Genomic DNA, 25375 nt, shown 5'->3' with positions numbered 1-25375 from the left:
GACAGACACCTTTTAGAGTAGCCAGCTGACCAAAACACAGCATTATGTCCACACTGTCTCCTCAGCTCAATAGAAATCCATAAGCGTTATCACACCTCCATCTGTTCTTTTTCCTGAAGAGATATGGAAAAGCAGAAGACATTTAAGGTGCTCTTTTGCCTGAAGCACGCAATACAGAGACATAGCCCTATCTATTTGGCATCCTGCATCTTGCAGGAGACAAGCAGAACCACTTGCAATGAATAACCAGTGCCTAGTACTAATTTTTTCTTTTCTCTCTCCTTGTAGGGATCCTGTTTACAATGCTGGTATTTGGACCAGCCTGTGGATTTATATTGGGCTCCTTCTGTACCAAAATCTATGTGGATGCTGTCTTCATTGACACAAGTAAGGAGAAATGGGTTTGATTTCAAATCGAATACACCAAAGTTGTGCCAGGAGGATGTTGATGCTCACAAGCAGGAAACTGCCTGTTGTTCCATCTTGAGTGCCTCCTGCATGTATGGGTGTCACTTTTAGAGGGGTTTTATGACTGGGATTCAAAATTTTTCAGCTCTGTTCTGATAAACAGGTTTGTAGTCATTAAAAATTGTTCTCTTCCTTTGGTTTTTCTGCAGTGAGATGAGGTTCACCCAGCTCTTAGAGAACACCTTGAAATATCACTATGGCAGGGCAGACAGCTACCCATGCACATAGTCATGCCAGGGGAGCTGTGTCCAGAGCACAGGATGAAATCTGGAGAGCTGCCACCCCAGAACCGGTGGGAACCATCCAGGTTCTGGTGGAGCTACACCAGTAAGACCCATGCCCAGCACCTTCTGCCAATGACCCTGCTTCAGTCCCACAGTATTATTCCTTCTTCCTAAAGCTGTGCTAATTATTGCTCACCTTGACTGCACTTGGGTTAAATCAGATTGTTTGTAAATTGACTTTTTGTTCATTAAGACAAAAATCTGCAAATTCTTTTACTCGTACCTGCACTGTGCGTTCTTTGCCATGAGAGGGCACTATGTAACAGGCAGTTCTCCACTGCTCCCTCAGCCCTCTGGCTGCAAACCCGATGCTTTTCTTTTCCCTCAGTTATTCAGATGCTTTTTCACAGCTCTGTCGAATCCTCCAGACCCTTCTGCATGTGTATTGTCCCCTTTGAGGGTGCATTTCAGCTCTGTGATATTGCAAATACATGATCACAGAACTCAGAACAGAATTGTGCAAATCTGAGAAAGAGCTTTTCTTTTCTGCCTTTTCTTGGTCTCACATAGACATGGCAGCTGAAGAAATCTAAATAATATCAAATGAAAAAGAAGTATCTTCTTTTGATGGCTGAGACTTTTGGCTTCAGTTTGATTCAAACACTGCTGGCCCCTTTTCATTCCTTGGCTTTAACAAAGCCTCTTTTGGTTCTGTAGGCAGAGAAGCTTGTTTGAACCCTGTTAGATATTTGACCATTAAGTATAATTTACACTAAAATATGAATGTACAGAAGAAAATATTTCCTCTCCCAGGAGGTGATGTTGTGGAACTCCTCACCATGAAGTGTTAAAAATTTACAAATGGATTCAAAAACAATGGGACAAGTTTATAGAAGAAAAAATGAACATGATAAAATCTAGCTTATAAAACCCCCGAGCCACAAATCACAAGAATAATATCAAGTATATGCTGACTTTATTCTTGTGGACTTTCTGGGTAGCTGCAGCTGGTTACCATCAGAGCAAGATGCTGGCCTAGCTAAAAAGTTAATTTGATGTCTTCTCGTCATTTTTAATACGAGACATTGCTCCGTATTTACACCTCAAAAAGCACCAGAAAAATATGGAGCCACAGAGGAGAGTAGTGGAGTGTTTATCACTGAGAACACAGAGGGGCTGTGGCTCAGCCACCTACAGGGTGGTTGTAGTGCTTTCCAGCTGCAGGTCCAGCTGGCATTGGCCATGGTCCATTGCTGCCATGCGAGGGCTGGGGCACACATGGCCTCTGTCTATTTTTGTATGGGAGCTTCCATGTTGCAGCTGGATCTGCTTTGCAGCTCAAGGTGGCACGAGGTTGAGCCTCATCCTGCTCCCTGTTTTGGGCAGGTGTGGGATGCCAGGGTATGCTGATGTACTGGCCTCCATACAGGAGCTATTTTAGGAAGGGAATATGAAGAACACCTTGATTTACCTGGCTCTTCGCAGTGCTGTGTTCCCAAGATCGTGAAAAAAATGCACTTCAGGCAGGAGAAAATAATAGCAGAAGAATCCAGTCCCTCCACAACACTATTTTTCAAACTTTATCTGTATTTGAGAGCTACATGTTATTTTCCCTTAGGAGAAAAGAGTTTCCTTCTATCTCTGCTTGAGAGACAACTTGATTGCCTCACTTGAGACAGATTTTTCAGAGTGGCAGTAACCAGACAGACATCATGAACAGAGGAGCTTGTTATTCCAGCCACGCGGACCTGGGTCTCCCCCAGGAGTCAGCTCAGGCACTGGGCACCCTTGTGGCTGTGGCAGCGAGGCACAGCAAGTTGGGGACACAGCTTTTTGTGTGCTGCTGTTTATTTTTGTTCCCCTAAACTGACTCCAGACCCTTCTTTTGCCTTATCTCTGCTGAGTGATGGTCTGCAGGATACTCTTACCTTTTACTTTGCTTTTCTTCTTTTTCTGATTAGTTCTCTACATTCCCGAGCCCATTTGATACAGTGAGTGAGTTTCTTTTTCAATATTTAGGATTGTTTCACCCTCCACAGGTGGCCCTAAAGCCCATCTAAATGCCCATCTGTCTTTTGCTGAAAAGGGCTGTGAATTCAAAGCTGGGAGAGCACTGACCTCCTGGGAAAAAGGAGTAGACCAGGATGGAGATGCGACGTCCTTGTCTGCGCTCCTGGTGCTCTGTGCAGATCAGTAGGTGTGTCAGCTGTGTGTGCACAGGTGACACGCTGAGACAGGCATGTCCAAAACCTTGGTGCCAGCACAGGGGACACTGATGTGTGTGTGGTATCTTCCTAGAGCTGGCAGAGCCAAGACACTGGAGAGAAGCTCTGATTACAGGGTGTTGCAGAAGCTGGATGTACCATCCAGATAGAAAAGGTGATGGGAGCTTGTCCTAAGGATCTCTTGGACCTGAAAGTCATTACACAGTGGTGGCTCACACAATACAGGTATGGGGTGGACTGCAGGCCCCCACCTTGTGTCTTGTATCCCTTAACAGCCAACAAAGCCCCAGCAACTGTCTTCTTACAGCATCGTCACACTGTTGTCTTCCCCTCCCCGTGGCCAAGCCACTGACCCATGTGTGCCCTCGCAGGTAAGCTGGACATAACCCCGGACGACCCTCGGTGGATCGGTGCGTGGTGGGGAGGCTTCCTGCTGTGTGGTGCCTTACTCTTCTTCTCGTCCCTGCCGATGTTCGGGTTCCCGCAGTCGCTGCCCCCGCGGCCGGAGCACGCCGGGGAGAGCGAGCAGGCCATGCTTCCAGAGCGGGAATACGAGAGGCCCAAGCCGAGCAACGGGGTCCTGCGGCACCCGCTGGATGGGGAGAGCAGCACGACCTGCTTCCAGCAGCTGCGAGGTGAGGCACTGGCTCTCGTCCCGTTTTCCGTGGGGATCAGCAACAGGTTAACAGCTGGTTGGGTTTATAATTGGTCTCTGATATTTGGGCTGTCTACCTCTATCTCCGAAATTCCAAAAAAAAATTTGCTATCCTGAAATTTCAATCCCTCGCTTGTAATTATCTCTGGCATTGTCCTCATTTGAAAGAGAGACCTTGTTCCACTTGAAAGCTTTGTGTTTTTTTTTTTTTTAACTGCAAAGCTACAGAAATGCACGATAGTCCTTTGGAGTTGATAAAAAAATGAAGGGGAATACAGTTGCCAGAGCAATTTGTGATCTTCTCTCCAGTCTACTGTCCTGCTCCCCTCTGCCTCCCGAAGTTGAGAGTGAGCCAGCAAGGGCAATAAAAAGAAATTGGGAGCTCCCAGCATCTGAGCTACAGATTAGTGCAATCCCAGATACAAAGCAATCAGTGCTGGGCATCACCACAGCTCTTAAACTGGAACGGGGAAGAGGTAGATATCAGCCCAGAATAGCAGCAATATGACAGGGCAGAGCATCACTTGTAGCAAATTAGAGAGAAAATCCCACATCGTGTCCTGCAGTGATAGAAATGGAGCTGACTAATTAAAGTCAACTGAGGATCCAGCATTTCGTGGGAGAGTGTGGGCAGATCTCCTTTCTGTAGGCTGCACTAGAAAATCCTTCATCTGAGAGGGTGGTTCTGTAGCACTGGTGGCTGCTTCCCACTCCCTGTCGCTGTGGCAGAGCGGGTTTCATTACTGCCTGATGTGTTTAGATAAACTGGGAGTGAAATGAGGTACAGGTGGGAAGGAAGAAGAGACTTTGGGGAAAAAACTATTTTCTAAACATAAAAGTGCCTTGAATAGTTGATGTAGTTGTTCATTAATGGAAGGTCAAAGATGTGAAATTTTGACTTGTTGAGAAAATTCAAAAGAAAGTTAAAGGGATAAATTGTTTGAAACTTTGTCGGTAAAATTAATTTCTTTGTCCTTTCATCCTTGTTGCAAGGATTTTCTGTATTTTGAGGAATGGGCTTTTCCCATGGTATGTCCATGTGGATAATTCTGTGTCTTTTGTTGTGTATACACCAGAGTGTCTGCTTCTGGCCACTGAGCTTTTGGAGTGGGCACTGGAAATTTTTGCAGGTCTTCATATACAAGAAGGAAAGTATGACATATCCCTGCTGCATGGAGAGGCAGTAGTTCAGCCTGAGGATGGTGCTGAGCATCTTGCACACAGGGAGGCCATAGCGGGGTTCATTGAGCATCTGTTGCTCACTGAAGTAGAGAAATTAAGCTGCCACATCCATATGCTTCAAGTATTGATTACATCAGGAGGCACTACAGTCTTCCACATTAGTACTCTCGTTGCAGGTAACCCCGTTTTGGATCTGTCAGTATTGGAGGAGACTCTTTGTAGATGGACTTTGAAATATAATTTATATCACATCAAATAAGACAAGGAATGACCTTTTTAGTTATTCCTTTGAGGCTGTCACAGATGACACGGTGTTGGTAGCTGACACTTCCTTTTGAGTCCCTTGCCACTATTGTCACAGTTGGAATGTGGTCAAGAGTCGTGTTCCTAAAGTGCCTGCCTGGAAATGTTCAGACACCTTCCATAAGGGAAGGCAAACACACCTCATCATTCCTGATGAACGGTGTTTCAGGTGATGGTTTAATCTTTCTGTGGATATACATTATTTTGCTAGCACATGAAATATCTATATGCATTCCTGTGTGGCAGGACCTAATATCCTTAATCTATTTGTCAATTGCATGTATTTTCCTTTGGGGAAAGTTAGACTGTTTAGTCTTTTTCCTAGGATTAGAAGGACTCTTATTTATATACAGAGGCTAAAAATATGTTTGTGCATGCATAGTCATGTCTTCTGTCCTAATATGGGCCTTGGACTTTACATGAATTTGGGATGCTGAACAGAATCATAGAATCACAAAATGACATGAGTTGGAAGGGACTTTAAAGATCATCTAGTTCCAACCCCACTGCCATGGGCAGGGACACCTTTCACTAGACCAGGTTGCTCAGAGCTACATCCAACCTGGCCTGGAACACTTCCAGGGATGGGACATCCAGAGCTTCTCTGGGCAACAGCAGAGGATTTACCTGTGCATGGGTTTGGGGGTGGAGATGCTCACTGGGGTTAGTATGGCCATAACTGACTTCATTTCTATCAAGCATTGTGTCTGTAGCTTGTCCTGGGTGGGGCTGTGCCTGCTCTAAGTCTATGTCTGAGTGGAGGTGTGGATTGTCCATCTCTTGGGCAAGTGTGGGGAGGAAGAGTTGTTTCTCTGGACTGATTGTGTGAATACCCCTTGTATCAACAAAGCATCCTTAGGGGTTTAGAGGCTGCATCTCCTTTTGGGCTATTGAAGGGGTTTTATTGCTTTTTTCCATATTTTTTCCAAGCCTTGCAGTGACTGCCACAAGAGGGAGGACATGGTAGGAGAGGGAGCAGGGTGGTGTCAGCTGGGGACATGCTCCGAGCCGGGTCACGGCTGTCAGCCAGTGACACGGCACGGCTGGCATGTGGGAGGATGCTCGAGACACCACAAGATCTGCTGAAAGTCAGTGAGATGCAGGGCTGGCTGAGATTCCTTGGCTTTCTCTAGCCTTAGCACGCAGAAAACTCTAGGACTTATATAAAAAGAACTCTCTGAAAGTATCGATCTTTTACATCTCTCTCAAGGTCTAAGCAGGAGGGAGGGCCCAGCTTTGGGGGAAGCCATAGCATCTCTTCCTGTGGGGTATTTTCATGCCAGGGAAAGTAGCATCCTTAAGAGGAGCTTCAAACTTGAAAGAAGAGTGGTGCCTTTGAACAGCACGAGGTGAAGAGGCAATCAAAGGCAGTGGAGGCGGCGGGGGGCTGCCACGGCTGCTCTGCACAGGGGCTCTGCAGCTTGGGCAGGAAAGCTTTGGGATGGTCCTGGGAGCTGCTTCCCGTTGTTGAATTGGCCTGTGAATGCTGCACTGCTTTGCCTGGCTAGTATTTCAGTTAAGCAAAGCAAATCCATTTGGGAGCTCAGTGAAGTGAAGGATTCATAGCAGGGAAAGGATGGATAAATGCTGCCATTGCTCTCTGCTCTTGCCTGGCAGCCTGGAAGGGTTGTTCCAGCCCCGGACTCTTTGTATGGTCTGTGAAAGCACTTCAGGCATGGGCTCTGGTAGTCCTTGCTCTCCTGGGGGCCACAGCTTTACTTTCCTACCTCTGGTCTGCCTTGGGGACCTCTCTGCTGTTTGGGGTCGGAGACGATGCTCGGTGTCAGGGCACCTGTGCCCTCTGCTTGTGTAAGTCCAACATCTGCCCTCTTACTCGGTGTTAACATGCTGCCTCTAACCCACCACCTGCTCTACAACGTGCTTGGAAATATTTTGTTAAAATCCTTTCTTTTCATACAGAAATGTCACGTCTACTGAATTGACCATTCAGTTCTGATGACATTTGATTTCAGAATGCTTCCTTGGCTTGATCTTTAACACCCCTGAAATGTTCTACTCTAAATACATTTTGTTTTGTAATTATTTAAACCAGAAATTTGTTACATTCTGCCTGTCTGTCTAGCAAGAGAGATTAAAACCCTAAAAGGATTGAAATTAATATGGAATACTTCAGGTTTCAAGAGAGCAGCTCATTCACAAGGAATTAAAAGAAAGCTCACTGTGGAATTAAATGCATTTCAAAACTGCAGATTCCCTAGATTTGGAAACATTTTGGTTTCTCTTCAGCTTCATTTTGAAGAGTGTAGGAGAGCTGGGATGTACAGCTGACAGCTGTCTTGTCTTCTGTTCAGTTCCTTCCTGCTCTGTGTACCAAGCTGCTGAATACCTAGGGAGGGAGCTGCTCTGAATCCAGGTTTTCTCTCCCAAAAAGTGCTCTCTGGGAGCAGACATGTAGTTCTGGGCCAGAGGCTCCCAGCTGTGCATGGAGGGCCTGGGCCATGGAGAGCCTGTAGTCCTCTGTGAGAGTTCATAGTACTGGGTGGGATAAAGGGTAACAGGAGCAGTTTAAACTTGTGACTAATGAGTGATAGCGGCAACCTTTTGGAAAGAGCTCCCTCTGTGCCTTCCTTCAGTGATGAGTCTTTGGCCCAGATCTAGGCAGGTACCAAGATTTTAATGCCTTCTTGGATTTGGGTCTTGTCCCTCTACCAACATCTAAAAAGCTTGCTGAGAAATCCGAGGCCTAGGTGAGAGGGTGGTGGGTGATCATAAAACACATCAGGTCCCATCAGTCTCCGAGTTTCCTTTGGCTTGCTTTTCATGAGGGTGTGGGCATTGTTGTCTGGTTCTTCTGGGCTGTTTCCAAGCCAGCGTCCTTGTTTTCAGCACCTTTGATTAATTCAGAAAGGCCTTCAGCCTGCACGCCTTGGGACCAAAGGCATGTCTCTGAAAAGATACCATGCCTTGCCATGACCTCTGTGTCTCAGGTGAGGCAGGTTTATGTCCTCCTCTGAAGTGGAGCAAAGGTGGTTGCTGGAGGCAGATTGATGGACTGTAAGGATCTGCTTTCCAGGGTTACTGCTGCTTCAAGCTTGCATCTTGTCAGGAAGGCTTTTTGACATAGGTGTCATCCTTTTCCTTCATATGCTTCATGATAACAATTTTGCCTAGGCCACGTGGACTTCAGCATGTCAAACTGACCTGAGATACTTTCAGCACCTCTTGCCTTACTCAATCTTCTCTTCTACAGGAGCTACCTCTTTCCAGAATGTATTTTCGTCTTGTTGCCTGTGCTATTTTGCTTCATCCCTTTTCCTCAAGTCAGGTGGAGATTTTGCCTTTTGTTTTGTATTCAGACCTGAGGCTTGCTGTTGACATTGGTAGTAGAAAGTTGTATTTTGGCTCAATGCTACATTTTGCCATTCTGTCACCACACTGTCCTATGTGGACTGGGCTGTAAACCTCTCTCTAATTTATTACTTTACTTTCTGTGTTCCTCATCTTTACTGCAAATTGAAAACACGTCTCTGTAGGGTGCTCCAACCAGAAACAGGGGCCTTGGTGATTGTAATGTTCCAAACAATTCATTTCAAGCACCAACGTGATGATTATAGTTTGTCGTTTCTGGAGAGTAGTTAAACCTCATGTAATGAGGTTGCCAATTATCCCCGGTACTCCCCGATGTGCAGTGACAAATCAGAGCTACTTGGTGCACATAAGTGTGTGTGTTTGTCAAGCCCGTGGCCTGTCACCCACAGCAGCCCCACTGTGGGAGACAGGGAGGATGCTTGATGCCTTGGCATGGGTGTTGAGTGTTAAAAGGTGGGATTGGTGGGGGTGTTGCAGAGCTTTGGGATGTCTGCCTGGGTCCCTTCCAATCTGTGGATGATCCTATGACCGATGCCACACGTGAATGGTCTGAAGAGTTGAGTTTAAAGTACTTCAGCAGTAAAAAGAGGTGCCATGTTCTTTTCAGTGCATCTTACAGTGCCAGTAAGAATTGTTTTTCTGCCGTCGTTTCTGGAGCGTATCAGGTGCATTAAGATAAGGATGTTAAATGAGCTGGTCCTTCCAAGAGTGGGAGGGTGAGTCTACCTGTGCCTTGTCGGCACAGTTTTTGCATTCTCCAAGTAGATTTTTGAGACTCTTTTGGCTCCAAAAGACCTTTCCTCCTTGCTGGAGTTGATCCCAGAAGATGTCCTTCAAATGTTTATCATGACTTCTGCTGGGATCGGCTCCAGTGAGGAAGTGACATCCTTAGCTGTTGTGTTCCCCAGGGCTTCACTGTCCCCCATCAGACATTTTCCATTCCCCCTCTATACCCAGCACCATATGCCAGGCAGCTGAAAGTGTGTCACTCTAGTCTATTGAGAGATTTTTAAACTTCACTGCTGACTTTTAATCTTGTTCCCAGAGGTATTTCACCCCAAGAACTGAGACAGATAAGGCAGCAGCAGGTGTCAAATGATTGATCTTAACAAATGACAGCGGCAAGATGAAAGTATATTCATTTTTATGGGGAGCCTCCTGTCATTTCCCTTAGAAGATGAAAGGGAATGAGCTGGTCCTGGCTGAGGAGATGGTGGAGGCTGCCAGGCATTGTTTGAGTTGTCTGTCCACTGGGTTTTGTGTTACACCTACCTGCTGGTACAGAGACCTGTTGCAGTAGACAGTGATCAAACAGGCAGTGGAGGCAGGTTCTGTCCCAGAAAACTCACAGGGAGGAGATGCAATGATCATGGAATCATAGAATCACAGAATGTTTTGGGTTGGAAGAGACCTTAAAGGTCATCTTGTTGCAGCCCCTCCACCATGGGCAGGAACACCTTCCACTAGACCAGGTTGCTCAAAGCCCTGTCCCACCTGGCTTTGAACACTTCCAGAGGGATCCACAGCATCTCTGGGCAACCTGTTCCGGTGTCTCACCACCCTCACAGTAAAGAATTTCTTCCTTATACCCAATCAAATTCCTCCCTCTTTCAGTTTAAAACCATTACTCCTTGTCCTATCACTACATGCCCTTGTCAAAAGTCCCTCTCCAGCTCTCTTGTAGCCCCTTTAGGTGATGAAGTGATGTGACTCGTAGCCCAGCACTGCCAGGCAAGGCAGTCACAAGGGGCTCCTCTCTTGTGTGAGACGGTACAATAACTCTGCAAAATTTTCGCTGTCCACCCCAAGCACAGAAGATGGATTTTGACCTTGGTAGTGCATGATGGCTGGGTACCAGCCTTGCCAACTTCAGAAATAAATGTGCGTGATCTTTAACTCCCTCCTGCAAAAGGCAGGCTGTCATCACTATTATTTGGTGGATAAAGTTAGAAGTAGACCTTTGTGTCTTTGGAGTTGAATTGGCACAAAGCTACATCTTGAGGAATCCATTAATCTTGAACAAGCTGAACTCCAGAGGCACAACAGGCATTAATACCTTAAATATGGCTTTTCAAGCTCAGCACTGCCAAGTCTACCTTTGCATTTTCTATCTTTTTCCTGGCAAGAAGGGAAAATTCTGTAGGTGGCCACCAAAGAACTGAAGGAGGCAGCAGGTGGCTTCTGAAATTTATCCATGTCTGAATTCCCCCATCCCCATTCCTCCCACAGAGTATTTTTTCCTTCCTCCCCCCACCCCCCTGGTTCTACTAAAAATTGCTATGCCTCTTGTACCTTCATTATGTTCAGCAAATCCTCAGGAAGGAAGAATTTTATACAGCATGGAAAAACATTTGTGATATAAAGAGAGCAGAAACTGTGGAGTGGCCCCTTCCAAAAATATTAGATCTAACCTAATTATAACCCTTTTTTCCCCTTTCCCCAAGAAAGAACCAAGGGCACCCAAACAGAGCCTTGACAGTGAGCTCTGCATTGTCTTGCTGAGGCCAATGCAAAAAAAGCCCTAAGGGAAAACAGAAGCCAACACCAGGGAAATGTCATCTGCCATACCCTGGTACACCATAGGGGATGTGGGGGATGGATTTTCAAAATGCAAATAGAGGTCCGTTGAGGCCTCACTACACTTCAGCAAGGTAATTTTCAAACTTAATGATTTTCACATTTAATTCAGGAAGAAATTAGTCATCAGGTATGGAGACAAAGCAAGACTCTCTCCTGTACTGGGATCCTCTCCTCTTCAAGCTGTGTTATCTCGACAATAATTAAAATGTTCACTGAAGTAGAAAATGTGCGATCTGATTCATTAGCCTGATTTCCCTTTGTAAGGTAACTCGTGTTTGCTTATCAGAAATTGAGACAGGCTTGGAGGAGAGAGGACTCTGGACGCTAATGATTTGGGAGGGGGTAGCCAAGGGATCATGAGACCAAAGCCACGTGTGTGCTCATCCTACACAGTGAACAGCTCAGCATGTCCTCTTCCCTCTCAGGTGTCCTTCTTGGGGCTGTCCTGTGCAAGGCCAGGAGCTGGACTTCAGTGATCCTTGTGGATCCCTTGCAACTCAGAATATTCCATGATAACAACAGGTTACTTCCTTTTTCACCATTCTGATATCTGAATCTTTAGATGGCATTGTTTGGGTGTTTCCTTTTGTTCTGGTGTTGCCACATTTTAACCAGCTTGTCTGTGCAGACAGTAAATTCCTCCTGGTTTGAAGTGAGTTTGCCCTTCAGGAGAGCAGAAAGGCACCTCAAGCACCTCAAGTAAAGTCTACACAAACACATCTCTCCCTTTTTCCTCTCTTCTAGTGATCCCCAAAGTAACTAAGCACTTGCTCTCCAATCCCGTCTTCACCTGTATCATCCTGGCAGCCTGCATGGAGATCGCGGTGGTGGCCGGATTCGCCGCCTTCCTTGGAAAGTACTTGGAGCAGCAGTTCAACCTCACCACCTCATCTGCCAACCAGCTCCTGGGTGAGTAACCACAGGGGCCACCAAATCTCCAGCATCCAAAGGTATTTAAAAGTGTTCAGCATGGCTGGTAACTGCACCCAGTTTCTCTGGTTAGGCTGCCCAAAAAGTGACTTTTCTGACATCTAGAAATGTGTCCGTGAGTGGGGAGGGTGGGATCCAGCTGTGCCGTGGCTACAGAGCACAGAGTAGACCTCCAGCATCCTTCCTTCATGCTTGTGCTCTCCACTGCATCCTGTTGCCATTGCTTCCCCTGCAGCCACGCCCATCGTGTCAGAAGTGGTATGGGACAGACAGGATATGAAAGTCTCTGATAGCCTTGAATGCAGCAGAATTGAGCCATTTGGTTGCCCAAGGCTGTAGTTGCTCTCTGACTGAGCAGCCCATTGCTTTTTCAGGTACCCCAGAGCTCTCCATCCCACCTCCATTTGGGTTAGGAAGCCCAGTTTCTCCTGTTAGTCACACCTGTCCCCTTGGCCTGGAAATGATGGGATTGCCATCAGCAGTTAAAGAACCTGAGCTAGTGAAGCTTAGTTGTCTTTCAAATGCCCCTTTTCTCTGACCATTCCATGCTGCTGTAGTTTCCCATTTATATATTTCTCAACGTTCATTTGTTCCCTGTCAGGACACTGATGGCAGAATCTTCATTTATTTGCGGCTGCTGCTCATTCCTTAGTAGGCCCAGCCATTTATTTATGACAGCCCTTCTCTCAGCAGCACCCAATTAAGATATCTGCAAGTTGATCTTGGATGATCTGCAACCACAGCTCGCCAGATGGGCAGCTGGCAGTGATCTGTCAAAAACTGGGACATCAGGAAATGGGTGGATCTTAATATCAAAATAAGGAGTTTGCAAGCTGCTCTCCTGACAGTTATTTATTTTCCTATTAAACTCATCAATATTTTCTGGTTTTGGCCTGGTTTTCCAAAAGAAACAATCCCCTGCAGTCAGCCTGGCCTCCCCCAGCAACACCGGAACTTGCTAGTGAATTTTAATATGCTTTGACAGAAGACCAGAGGTTAGGGTCTTCCATCTTTTCTGAAAATTAAAGGCTTGGCAAAGGAAAGCAACTTCACTGTTGATCCACTGGGAGAAGGAAAAAAGCTGTTTGGTGGGAGTTGCCTGGGCAGTCAACATGTGAGTACAGCTGGGTGGGCAGCAAAGAAGGGATCACCCGGGAAACAGAGCACGTACTGCTTCTGACCTGACAGTGGGAAAGGAGACTTTGATACCTCTGTGTTTCTCACAGTAACTTAATTAAAAAAAGTTGTAACCACATTTCCCACGTGACATCTAGGGGAGTCCAGAAATGCCAGGATTGGGATGCTCTTCTAAGCTTAGTCTAGGTAGGTGAGATCTAGAGTATAACTGGCAGCAAAGGTATAAAAGTGAACGCAAATAAACGTAGTGTGATAATGCCTGTCTGGGTCTGGAAACAGAGTTGCTTCTGGCAGTGATTTTGCATCTTACAGTTTGAAATTCTTTAAGGGAGACTTCATATTTTCAAATGCAACTCTTGCCTAGTCTCTGAAGTTCAGACTGCTGTGAATTATACCAAGCAGGGCTCATCCAAAGCTTCTAGACAGCTTGGAAGATTCTTTTTTTTTCCTGCCAACTGTTGCAGGAAGCATTGGAGATGCCGTTGGTTGGGTTAGGTTGGGCCAATCTCAGCAAGTTTGGCATTTCCCTCCAGTATGGATGAGAACTGGAAGAAGGTCCTGGTTCTCGCTGCTGGAGAGTAAAACCCTGTCATAGTGTAGTTCACTGAGCCTTACTCACTCTTCTTGCTAACTGATTTTTCCTCTTGCAGGGATGACAGCAATCCCATGTGCGTGTCTGGGCATATTCCTGGGTGGCCTCTTAGTGAAGAAGCTCAGCCTGTCTGCTCTGGGAGCCATCAGGATGGCCATGCTGGTGAACCTGGTGTCCACAGCTTGCTACGTGTCTTTCCTGTTCCTGGGATGTGACACAGGGCCTGTGGCAGGGGTTACTGTTCCCTATGGAAACAAGTGAGTCCCCAGACAGTTTCAAGGTCTCACAGAGCTTTACCAACATAAATCCATGTTATTGTCCTCGACAGGCAGTGCTGACCCTCAGACAACCCCAGAGCAAGCATGCAGAAGGCAGTGTGATATAGGGCTCTTACTTAGGAATGTTTCCATGCCACTCATTTCTGTGAGAGTTGAGTACCTGCAGCTGACAACAGAGTTTAACTACAATCGGTCAAACTGAATCAAAAGGCGCCAGACCTGCTTCTGTGCCCTTGGCCACCTGTGTAGCACTTGGTCCATCACACCCTCTGGTTTCCACTGCCAGTGAGGGACATGCACTGCTTTGTACATTGATTTAAATGCCTGAGGGGAATTTGTAGAATCAGGTTTTGGATGCCTGGAAATACAGATATGGTGAAGAGAGACTGTTTGTGGCTCTAGGTCTATTTTTATGTGAGAAATGAGGCCCATGGTGCCCTGTAGCACTCACAGGATTTGGAGACAGTTATTCTGTGTTTTCTTTTCGAGTGCTCCTCAGTATGCAGTGGAGACTCTTTAGAAGATGAAAACTTCAGCCTCTCAGCTCCTCACAGTATTATAGAAAAATACAGAGCAATCTCTAGATCATCTCTTTGGGCTTCCTTGGGGCTTCTTGTTGGGGTAACAAGGCAGCTGAAGCCTTGCATTAGATTCCCTGTTGCAGAGGGATAGTGGCCATGGCATTTCAGTCCCCAGGGAGAGGCTGTAGCCTGGATTTCTTAAAGCTGGAACCCAGCTAGCCTGCCCACTGCTTTTTTGTAGTGTGTTAACTCCACTTCTCAAAGCCATTTTTGTGAGGCAGCGATTGGAAAAGCTGGCTGATATCATCACACTGTCCATTAATTTCTCTTTCTGTTTCTCTTACAGCTCCACTCCAACCTCATCTCTGGACCCATATTCCCCCTGCAATAACAACTGTGAATGCCAAACTGATTCCTTCACTCCAGTCTGTGGGGCAGACGGGGTCACATACTTATCTGCCTGCTTTGCTGGCTGCAGCAGCACGGTGAGTGGGCTTTCCTCGGGACCTCTCGCCTGTAGGAACAATTCTGAGAGCTCAAGTGAGTGAGGTTAGTGCGTATCTGGTAGAGTAGCTCACCCACAGCCAGCAGTGGTTGCACCCCCAAAAGCTGACCTCACACCTCAGGTGGGCATGAGCCCTTGTCGTTTTTCACTCTGTTGCATAAATGCCCACTCTCTCTGGCAGCAGTCTGCCAGGGTTACCCATGGAGCAGGATGGGATTTCACATCCTTCTCCTTCTCCTCTGGTCTTTCTCCTCAGCGTGGAAGCAAGGAACATGAAGATCTGCACGGTTGTCCAGTGGCAGAACCCAGATCCTCTGTGAGAGCTTCCTGGCCCAGGCTGTGGGACCAGCTTCTCTTTTGTCCTGCAGCTCCTCATCTCCCCTCTTCTCCACCTGCCCATGTTTGCCCTGCCCAACACTTTCATTCTTTTTCCTCTTGCTCTTTCCCTGAATCTGGTTCCTAGACACCTATGAGCAGATTATGGTTTTATTCACCCTTTTTTAAGCTTTCCTTTCTTTCCTCTCACTTCTCTCTCTTTCCTTGCTTTGCTCTGAGGCAGCAGCAAGAGCAGTTGTCAGGGGAGCAGAGACTCCATCCAAAGGCATTCTGTATTTTTCAGTTCTCTATATCTAAGAGTTTATTTCCCTTAGAAAACTCTTAAAGACCAAACCATCTCTGTATAAAAAGATGTGGGGAATTTTTAACAATATCTTAAAAGCCAGCTTTTTCATTTTTGCTGCTGAAATGTTAATGTCTTCTGGGTTATGCTGAAAATGAGTGCCTGCTGCTCCCGGGGGTGGGGACTGGTGGGATTCCTGCATCCTTGCTCCCTGCCTGGGGCCGTGCCAGGCATGGTGATTGCTGCCTCACTGCCTGTGTGGAGTCTGTTGGAGGTCAGTCAGCCTGGTCACAGGGACTGTTTGTGGCTGCAGGGACATTAGTGATCACCACATGCAATTATCCCTCCATGGCTTCATCCTTGCTTTTTGAGGAGGCATCAGACCTCCCTTCCTGCCCCAAAGAGACAAAGCACATGCCAGTGCCACTGAGCAGAGGTGCACACTCACTGCTGGCAGTGCAGCCTCACAGCCCAGAGACACAGGCATCCCTTTGAAATACCACAGTTTCAAGTTGCTTTCAAAACCCCACAGGGATCTCCGTGAGTGTGTGACACATGTGAAGGTGTTACCTCCTGCCCTCTTCTTCCTCCTCCTCCCAACAGGTCAACACCTGGGGCGGCAGCAGGATGATTTTAACAAGACACCAGCTTGTTTCAGACACACAGAATTGTGTCTCACCAGTTCACCAAGCCTTTAGCAAGAATACAGCTGGTGTGGTCCGTGGCTGGAGTGTGGGAGTGACCTCCCCACTGTGCAGTTCAGGTCAAAGCTCTGGCTCCTCTGGAAGGAGTATGGTAATAAAAATTCAGCTCTGCCCCTTCAGTCTGCAGCTGCCTGACCTCATGTTCTGCAAGAGAAAACCTTTCAGCAAAAAACTCACTGATCCTCACCCTCTCTCTTACTCATTCCTTCTTATTTTGCCTTTTCGTCATCATCCTGGAGTTCTTTTCATCACTTTGTTTTGTGGGTTTTTTTGCAGTAATGTTTTGAATACAAATTAGTGAAGCAATATGGCATCCTCTGGAAAGGGCATTATCAAAAATTATGGACCAGTTTGGCCATGCAATGGCCTTGAGGCAAAGCCAAACTGCCAAACCAAGTTTTAAACCCATAATCCAGGTAATGACCTGTCTAGAGGGTCTTGTGAATGTTATATGCTTGTGATGAGCCAAGGGTTGCTTTTTACTGGGACATAAAATTCTCTGAATGCTTTATTTAACTTTACTACACTGGATGTTTCTGACTGCCTCGCTCCACTTTTCCTCTGTGAACAATTTCTAAAAGCGATATGTAGCTCAGTTAGTTTTTTCTTTTTCATTTCTTCTCTCTTACTGAGCTGGTTCCAGAGGTGCACCTGTCTAAAAAGCCACAGGAATATCGGTGCTGATAGGCAGAGCTCTGGCAACCTCAGGAGTATTTCTTTCAAGCCATTCCTGGAAGTGATGCTTGTGTCTTGCTTGTTTGATGCCATTGATTCTCTCAGCCTTTTGGTTGGAGACACACGAATTCCAGCCTGGCATTACTGTGCTGGCATCTCACAGCTTTGCATTGAAGTACCAGCCTGTCCCTTCCCTGTCAGAGCCAGGGCTTAAGGAATGAGTAATTAAAAACATGTAATTTGCATAGATAATCACGCCAAACTCAGCATGCTGTTAAAGGTGTAAACTCTGCATCTGTGGAGCCTCACACGCACACAGAAATCTGGGTGTGCAAGCTGCTGGGCAGCAGAGGGTTGTGATAATATGTGGTTGAATGCAGTGGGGTTGCAGACAAGGGAATCTATAGCAATTTTGGCACAGGTAGCAAAAAGTCACCTCTCCACAGGACAAAGTTATAACTCCATCTTTGATGTTTCCTTGTTTGATGTCTGCGAGTTGTATAGTGTGTGAGTAATAAAAGATCAAAGATCTCCCAGGTAAGAATGAGGTGCAGTGCTAAGGAAGCAGATGTAGTTGGTTCAAACTACTGGCACTGCTTCAGGCCAGAACCTTGATGCAAAATGGTTGAAAAAGTGGATCGAGAGGCAAATTTTCAGGCAATGCGGGTGGGGATCTGCCTTGTGGTTTGTAAAAAAATCACACCAATAGGAGGAGAATCTGCCCCACCATTGCCAGAAACAGGTGGGGCACATCTGTCCCTTGATAAGAACCCATGGAAAATAAGCACCCAGTTCTGCATGTTTGCTGTGATGGGAATTTTGTCGGAGGATTTTTCAGTGCAGGTATATACTTTTCTAGACTTAGATGGGCTTTGATCCACGGGGCTGTGTCCAGCTGGTTGCTAGCAATGCACTGCAGTAAGTGCCAGGATCTACAAATTCCTGTTGTCTGTGCAAACACCACATCAGTGGTGCTAATTGTCACCATTCTGAAGCCTTCGAGTGTCAGCTTCTAACTCACAGCACAATAATTTGTTATGTTAATTACTGCTTGCCAGCCGGAAAGGCACTGCCTGTCTGCTCCAGCTCTCCTGGAGTTCTGCACAGCAGTCTCTCTTGCCCTCTATGCACTTAGTTGGAAGAAAACCATTTGACTCCTATGCAGAAGAAAGAGATTGGTGTCAGAAAGGTTGGAATAGTATCCTTGCTGATCCTTATCTTTGGAGGCAGTGAACCAGTAAGTGTGCTTTTGTATGGTCCTAAGGGGACGCCCTTTGCGGAAAAGCAAAGGAATTTCTGCTCAAACATGGTAGAGGGAAAGGGGAGGAGATTTAGCTGGTTTTCAATATGTTTTATTTTATGGTGTTACTCCTCACACAAGCATGTGACCTGCAAACCCAGCGGGCTGATGAAGACAAGCCATGAATCATTTATGACCGTTTCATTCTGTATTCGTTAAGGGATTTCTTGGTGGTATTGTGCGCCTTAATTGCATTGCCATCCCCCACTCAGAAATTCAGGAGGGCGAGTTGGAAAATAAGGAAAAAAAAAGTAAATCCTTAAATCTGTGACTGGCAAACAAAGCTTCTTTTCACATCCTGCACTTGCCGGAGAGATCAAAGCAAAATGCAGTCATTCCACCCTCCTTCTGATCACATATTGATAAAGTTTATCTCGCTTGACTTCAGCTCTTAGCTCAGCACAAATCCCTCTGAACCAGATGTCACTTATTAGCCTTGGAGTGCTTTAAAGTCCAGCAGCGTCTGTGCTGCCAAGTGGTGGTAGTTCAGCTGTCAGTGAGCTGCAACACCCATCCTGGGTGGCTCCTTCCCGGGATTCAGGGTGCTGGAAGCAGCCACCGAACCTGCAGCCAAGAACAGGGCTGCAGATTTACCTGCTTTTAATGTACTTCAGTTTAATTGCAACAGCCAAGAGGACAGAAGTAAATAAGCAAGTAATTAGAACCATAATTGGGGGATCTTCCTTGTCGCAGAGACACAGATTGTTTCTTTATTCCCCTCCAAAGAGGTATAACTTGGTAATAATTTTGTTGCAGTGACATTTATGGGAGAGACTTGAAAGGAGCAGAAGAAAAGAAACAAGCCAAGGGACAGCTTCCCCTTGCTGGTAACATGCGTCAGAGCTGGCGCTCCTGAAATTCTTTCCAAACCCCCTCCAAACAAGCACTTAGGAGTTACTTAATTGAACATTAGAGGATTAGGAGTTGCTGTTGACAAGCCCTCATTACAGAGGTCAATGGTGGGGATCACAGCTCTCCTTTCTCCTGACTCCTTGTGCTCCTTTGCAGAACCTCAGTGGCTGTTCGTGCCTCACCTCGGTCCCTGCCGAAAATGCCACCGTGGTTCCTGGCAAATGCCCCAGCCCTGGCTGCGAAGAGGCCTTCCTGACATTCCTCTGCGTGATGTGTGTTTGCAGCATGATCGGGGCCATGGCGCAGACGCCATCAGTCATCATCCTCATCAGGTAGGACCACGGCCGGGGAACCCGGAGGGTTCCCACAGTGATCCCAGAGGGGCTGCTCAGGGGCTGGGAGCAGGGCTGGAGGGGCCATGGGAGCCACTGGGAGCTGCACGGAGCTGGGGGTCCCATAGGGCCTGGACACCATAGAAAACATGGAAAAGTGAAAAGCTGTGGCAAAGGCTAGCTTTGGTCAATACCCACCTGTCCAGAGTTTTAACTTCTCTCACCCTGGACCAAGTCCAAGGACACAAAGAACTTGGAAGTCTGAAGGACATGTCTTGAGTTAAGCCAGTGTGAATAGACAGACAAAAGTAGCTTACTCAAATAACTGACCTTGTGTTATTTCCAGACACATGGAACACTTCACCTTATGATATACATATATATCTAAGCCCACATTTATCCAGAATTACTTAGCTGTCCAGGCTGTCACTTACTGAGAATAATAACCAGGGGCATAAATAGCAGATCCATTTTGCTGCCTGGAAAATTCCAATAAAATTCAATCAATAAGGTCTGTATTAGAAACACACTCTTGAGTGGATTTTGGACAGAACAGCTCTGTGAGGGCATGTCTCCCTGCAGGATACAAAATGAGATATTCCACCTACTAGTTCTCTTCTCTCTTTGCATCTCTGGTAGCTGAAGGGAAATCAAATTTCTCATGATAAATATTGTGGCAAAAGTAATTTGAAGTTTGAAGAGTTCTTTGTTCAAGGAAGCTGCCAGCACCTCTAGGATCCTGCATGGAGACATCTTAGTGTTGCCTTCAAATGAGATAAGTCTGGCACTAGCCGGGAAGAAGAATACAAGGGAATAAGAAAACCGAAGGGAATGTTAAACATACTCAGTTTACAGCTGTAGGAAATAAACAATTCACACATCCAGATTAGTAACTTCACTCAGAATCACTGATAGCTACCAAAATGTACAGGGAAGAGCTCTTAGCCAAGAGAGCACCTCTTGCATCGCCTAAAGGAAGTTTTGATGTATATGTGTGTCCCTGGTGTCCAAGTGGCATTGGCAGCTCCTATGATTATTTAAAAATGAACTCAGTGTATACAAAGTGGATGTCTTGTCTAGGCAAGTCATTTGTTCAGTGAGAAAAGGAGATGTCCCCAAGTGGCACCTTTTACTCCACTCTAAGGTATGTGGGTTGACTTTGGTATTAAATACAGAAAAGTGGATGGAAGGACACCACCACCAATTAAAAACCCACTCTGAATATTTCACACGATAATTTATTTTTTCCATAAAATAAACCTTTAATACTCCATTTCCTTCATTTCCCACCCAACTGTAGAATCCTATTTGAGCCAAGCCATTAACCACTGGAACATTTTTCCAAGGTCAGATATTTCCTAGCATAAAGGCTTTCTATAGATCCTGAGGACCTGCCTGAAAACTGCTGAAATTCATTCAGAGGTCACAGGCTTCATGCAGGAGTCGTGGTATGGTGTTACATGGCCTGTGAACGTGTGAAAGGAGGGCAGGTGATCAGAAGGGTGATCTTAACTTAAAAGCACTCACTGGTTCTAATTGTTTTATCAGTTTTGTCTGATGCCCCCACAGTGTATTTGCCATGGTCTGCCACCATGGATGCCACTAGCAGTGATGCCTGCAGACCTCTGTAAGGAGCTAAAGGAAAAAGCAACTTAAATCTTTGAAGTTCCCCTGTGTGATGAATCTGTTCCCATGGGGATCACTGTCCTGCTTCCCCAGCCTTTATATTCTGTAGGAAATAAAATGCCGTTATAAGACTCAAGACCAAATTAATGGCTTCTAAAGTTCCAAAGGCTTTGCTGAGCTTACCCCAAGAGGATGATGCCAGTAGCATCCTTGAGCTGAGTGAATTAGAAAGCTGTGAATGTTTTTTTTAAAGCGCCTTTGAAGGATAACCCTAATACAATAGGGGGTTGTGTTCATAGCAAAAGACACTGCAAACACTGTCTTCCCAGTATAAAAAAATTGCATGCTAAACTCACACCTGTGAAAACTAGACCTGAGCACTTCCTCACTGGAAGACTTGAATTAACAGGCTGACTAAACCTTTTGGTCTGTCATGCTCCCTTTCCTCTCTTGTTCCCAGTAGTCTGGGGAGTTTCAGAACCAAAAGTTTTCTTTCCCTCCAATTTTGAACATCTGGAGCCTTGAAAACATGATGGGGAGCTTGTAAACAATGATTTAATGGGATGGGAATTACATTTTTCCCCATCCAATGACAAGATTAGCTGCTGTTATTAATGACTTAGCTAATTCCTGGACCTATCACATAGGCAATTACTTTTGGGGCTGTAGGCAGTTCAGGCAAAGGCAGAAGAAAAATCCCATTAATGACTTTTTGAAAAGGTGGTGGTGGCATCCTGGCTGACAGCACAGAATGGCCAGGGGGTGTGTTAATCAAAGCAGAACAACAGGAATTGATTTCACTCTCTCCCTCCTTCCTCCCTGCAGGACCGTGAGCCCTGAACTCAAATCTTACGCTCTGGGGGTGCTTTTCCTACTGCTCCGGTTGCTGGGTAGGTACAAAAATTGGATGTCCTTCTCTCCTGTCCTTTCCTCCCTCATGGTAAACTCTATTTTTAACATGCAGAAGTTGATTTCTCTTCCATGTAGTACTATGGTTGTCATCAGTGTGGTCTGACACACAGGGATCCAAGCCTCTCCATGAAGGATATCATATCGAGGCTCCTGAAGGCACTTTTCCTGCCATTTGTATTGTACTAATGGAAGAAAATGCAGTGTTACATGAGAAATGACTGTTTCTCCCATGGTCCCACACAAATAGTTTCTCTTCTATAGCTGTTATTAACGTGTCAGCAGCTTGCAAAATTACTGCTGTATTGCATATTGCTGAAGTAGAGGGATATGTATTTTCACCCTCCTTTGAGGGACAGGACCTGCGTTACATGGTGGTTTTGTCCCTTCCTTCAGGTCTCTCGGAAAGGAAAACAGAAAAATGAGACAGGCTGAGTCCTTGTATCCTCCTGTGGGTTAATATGCCATTAAAATGCATACGGCTGCTCCTGTGGACCAGTATGTGCTTCTCATGTATGAATTAAAAGGAACACACCAGGCTGTTGTTTGCCTGCTGTTTGTTTCTGGGTGGAATTTTTTTCCCCTTTGGAAGAGATGGCTCCTATTTTAAAGCTCTTCTATTTCTGCTCATTAATCTCAGTGATTCAGGACAAAATCCTCTGATCCATCATTGTATGGGACCATCTCATGCCCAGGGTTTCTGCATGTTGTGGGAGTGCAATTTACTTTTTTTTAGCAGGGCACTGGCAGCACCTTCCCTGCATGGCTCCCCCAGTGCCATCACTGAGGCTACAGCAAGACACTGGGAAGTACAGGACAGAAAATCCAGCAGTACCATACATTGCTTTGAATAAATTACCTCATTTATTTACTTATTTTTTAATACCTTATTCCCCATTAGGTGAAGGGGAAATGGTGCTCCCAGACCAACTTACAGTAAAACTAGTTAGATTTTCATTGTGTTTGGTGAAGTAGCTGCAGTAATACAAAAAGCTCCATCAAGTAAACTTATCCAGAGCTCAGATAACTCAAAGGGAAGCTTCTGGGATGACTTGGGTCAGCTCTGGTTCAAGCCTTGCAAACACAGCATTTTCTTTAGCTGCTGGTGCTGCTCGTGGGTTTTGACCTGTCTTCAGCTCGGACTGGCTGAATGTGGAGAGTCAGCAGGCAAGTGTGGGAGGAGGATGGCTGTGGGCTGTTGTTTCCAAAGGAAAAAGTACTTAAGGGGAGAGATTATTCTCTTTTCTTTGCTCCTTTTGAAAGAGAGAAGCCTCCTGAGATAGCAGCATCCCGAATTCCTCTAAAACCAGGCTCAGGCATATATGCTTAAGTTGGACAGATTTCTTCTTTTTGTAACAGTAAAGAAACCATAGTAAAAATTTAAACTCAAATCTTTATATGTTGCTCTGTCACTAAGAGATTCCTGTGTAATAAGACAATACATCTTGAAGCATAGCAGCAATGTAGCTTAGAACACACAGAAAATGAGGAGAAAGGTACTTTTCAATATGAGCAAGGGTATCCAAATTGTGCCCTTAACAACCTGGGGTTTGAGAATAGCTTTACTGATTTATTTTAAAAGCTTTTCAGTTCACCTTTAAGCTTTGACTTAAGAAGACGTTGATGATAGCTGTTTCTTGAACCAAAGGAGGGTATTAAATACAGGAGGTATGAGACCCAAAGGTGCCATCATAGCTAATAGATTTCAATAAGACAGAAGCAGCTTTTTTATGCAGCCCTACAGCTTCAACAAAGACATATATATATATATATATATATATGAAATTTTTGCAACACTTTGCAGTAAGAGGTAAGACATGATTGACTCTCTTTAATATTCACTGTAATAACATGAAACATGACTGAATACTCCTGGTATCCTTCTGCATGTGTTATCTTATTTCATAGGAATTCTGCTGTGAGAGGGCAGCGGAACAGTGTCTTCATATAAAAGCGTTACTGCAGTTTCTCAGAGAAGAGAGTAAAGCAATGTCATTGGAGCCAAATGTGTGGAATGGAATTGTCTGGAATGGCAAAGAGTTTCAGACTTGTAAGATCCTGGATGCATCCTTTCTGGATGGTGTTCACCATGCATCCTAGCCAAGCCTCCAGGGCACTTCCTTTGATTTTTTCCTACAAGCCCATGTTGTTGTTTGCTTCTTCTTCTAACATGACAAAACCCCACAGTCTTTCTCTCTCAGGAGTTTCCAACCTGTGGTGCAACCCCTCAACTCCCTTGTCTCAGGGAGTCTTGTCCTCTCCTCTGCTAAAAACAACCCGAAACACTCACTGGTTGATAAAAGTTTTCCATATCCACATCCATGCCTGCATTCACAGAGGAGTAGCTTTGGAGTTAAATGAAAACAGGCCCTTCCTCAAGTCTTATGAGGAGCAATTTCCAGGCCAAATTACTGTGGAAAGCAGGCAAGCCAGCTGAAGCCAGCAGATGGGGATGGTAGCTCTCTCTGAAGTTCAGCCTGTACATCTCCAAAGCTTTGTATCAACATCTCTCAGCATGTTAACAAGCAGGGGCTCACACCTCAAAATTATGATCCCAATCCAGTTTTCTCTTTTTCCAGAAAGCACGAGGCTCCTCACTGCCACATGTGAATGTTACCCCCTGAGGTGCCATCCAGCAGCAGTAGGCACACAGTCAGCAGCACATCCTCTTGTTTTTCTGTGGCAGGAGCCCAGCTGAATTTTTAAAATCCAGGTTCAGTGTGTGGTTGTTCACAGGTTTCAACAATAAGAGTCTTTTAACTTAAAATGTCTGGACTTTCCAGTCATTGAAATGACTAGCACTTGAGAGCTAGCACTGACATTTTTTCCAGAACATAACCAGGTTTTTAGATGTGATGTTTAGAAACTAGTGTTTCTAACAAACAGATTGTCTTGCTTTTGTATCATCTGGTTTTATTTACTACATTTGTGCTATTAATGACTGGTTAAAATGAGTACGAAAAGCCCATATAACCTTTCTTAATTCCTGCATTTATTAACATAGAAGGAAGATCAAACAAAATCTGCAGAGCTCTAGTCATCAACAAAATAAAATAAAGAGATCCTAGTTACCACAGGGAACAGTGAAGACAACCAATTTATTTGTAGTCTTAGGATACACATCATGAATGTCACTACTTTGCTCATGACAAGCTGAAGGAAAGTATCTTTTTTAAGCCTGGAAATCCAGGTTAATGATGAAACTGGATCTGAGATTAAACACTTTCCTGTCTAAAAACTGCAATCCCCATGTCTGTTTTCATATATATTTATAGAGTCTCAGGCATCACAGCACCTATGGAGGAAGTGATACCATCAGGGGTATGTTGTGCCTACGTGCTGTTGGATTTCAGTAGATACGTTGCTCTCCTTTGCTTACTGTCTTAACCCACAGCAGTGGCTTTATCAATCAGGGTCTTTTTCCAAGG

The 25375-nt window shown here is 45.5% G+C and overlaps 1 protein-coding gene across 1 annotated transcript in view; it reads left to right on the top strand.

The window, feature by feature from the left end:
- SLCO3A1 (solute carrier organic anion transporter family member 3A1) overlaps positions 1-25375 on the top strand; it is a 138168-nt gene that overhangs the window by 107538 nt on the left and 5255 nt on the right. Inside the window, exons 3-9 of the mRNA XM_008934479.3 lie at positions 289-387; positions 3289-3552; positions 11712-11876; positions 13685-13883; positions 14772-14910; positions 19237-19412; positions 21864-21928. Coding sequence (XP_008932727.1) covers positions 289-387; positions 3289-3552; positions 11712-11876; positions 13685-13883; positions 14772-14910; positions 19237-19412; positions 21864-21928 — 1107 coding nt within the window. The remainder of the gene's footprint in view (positions 1-288; positions 388-3288; positions 3553-11711; positions 11877-13684; positions 13884-14771; positions 14911-19236; positions 19413-21863; positions 21929-25375) is intronic.

Source organism: Manacus vitellinus, unplaced genomic scaffold (genome assembly GCF_001715985.3).
Source record: "Manacus vitellinus isolate BGI_N305 unplaced genomic scaffold, ASM171598v3 scaffold_16_pilon, whole genome shotgun sequence".
NCBI lineage: Eukaryota > Metazoa > Chordata > Aves > Passeriformes > Pipridae > Manacus > Manacus vitellinus.
Note: the sequence above shows the minus strand (reverse complement) of the source record. Positions and strands in the feature narration are given on the sequence as shown.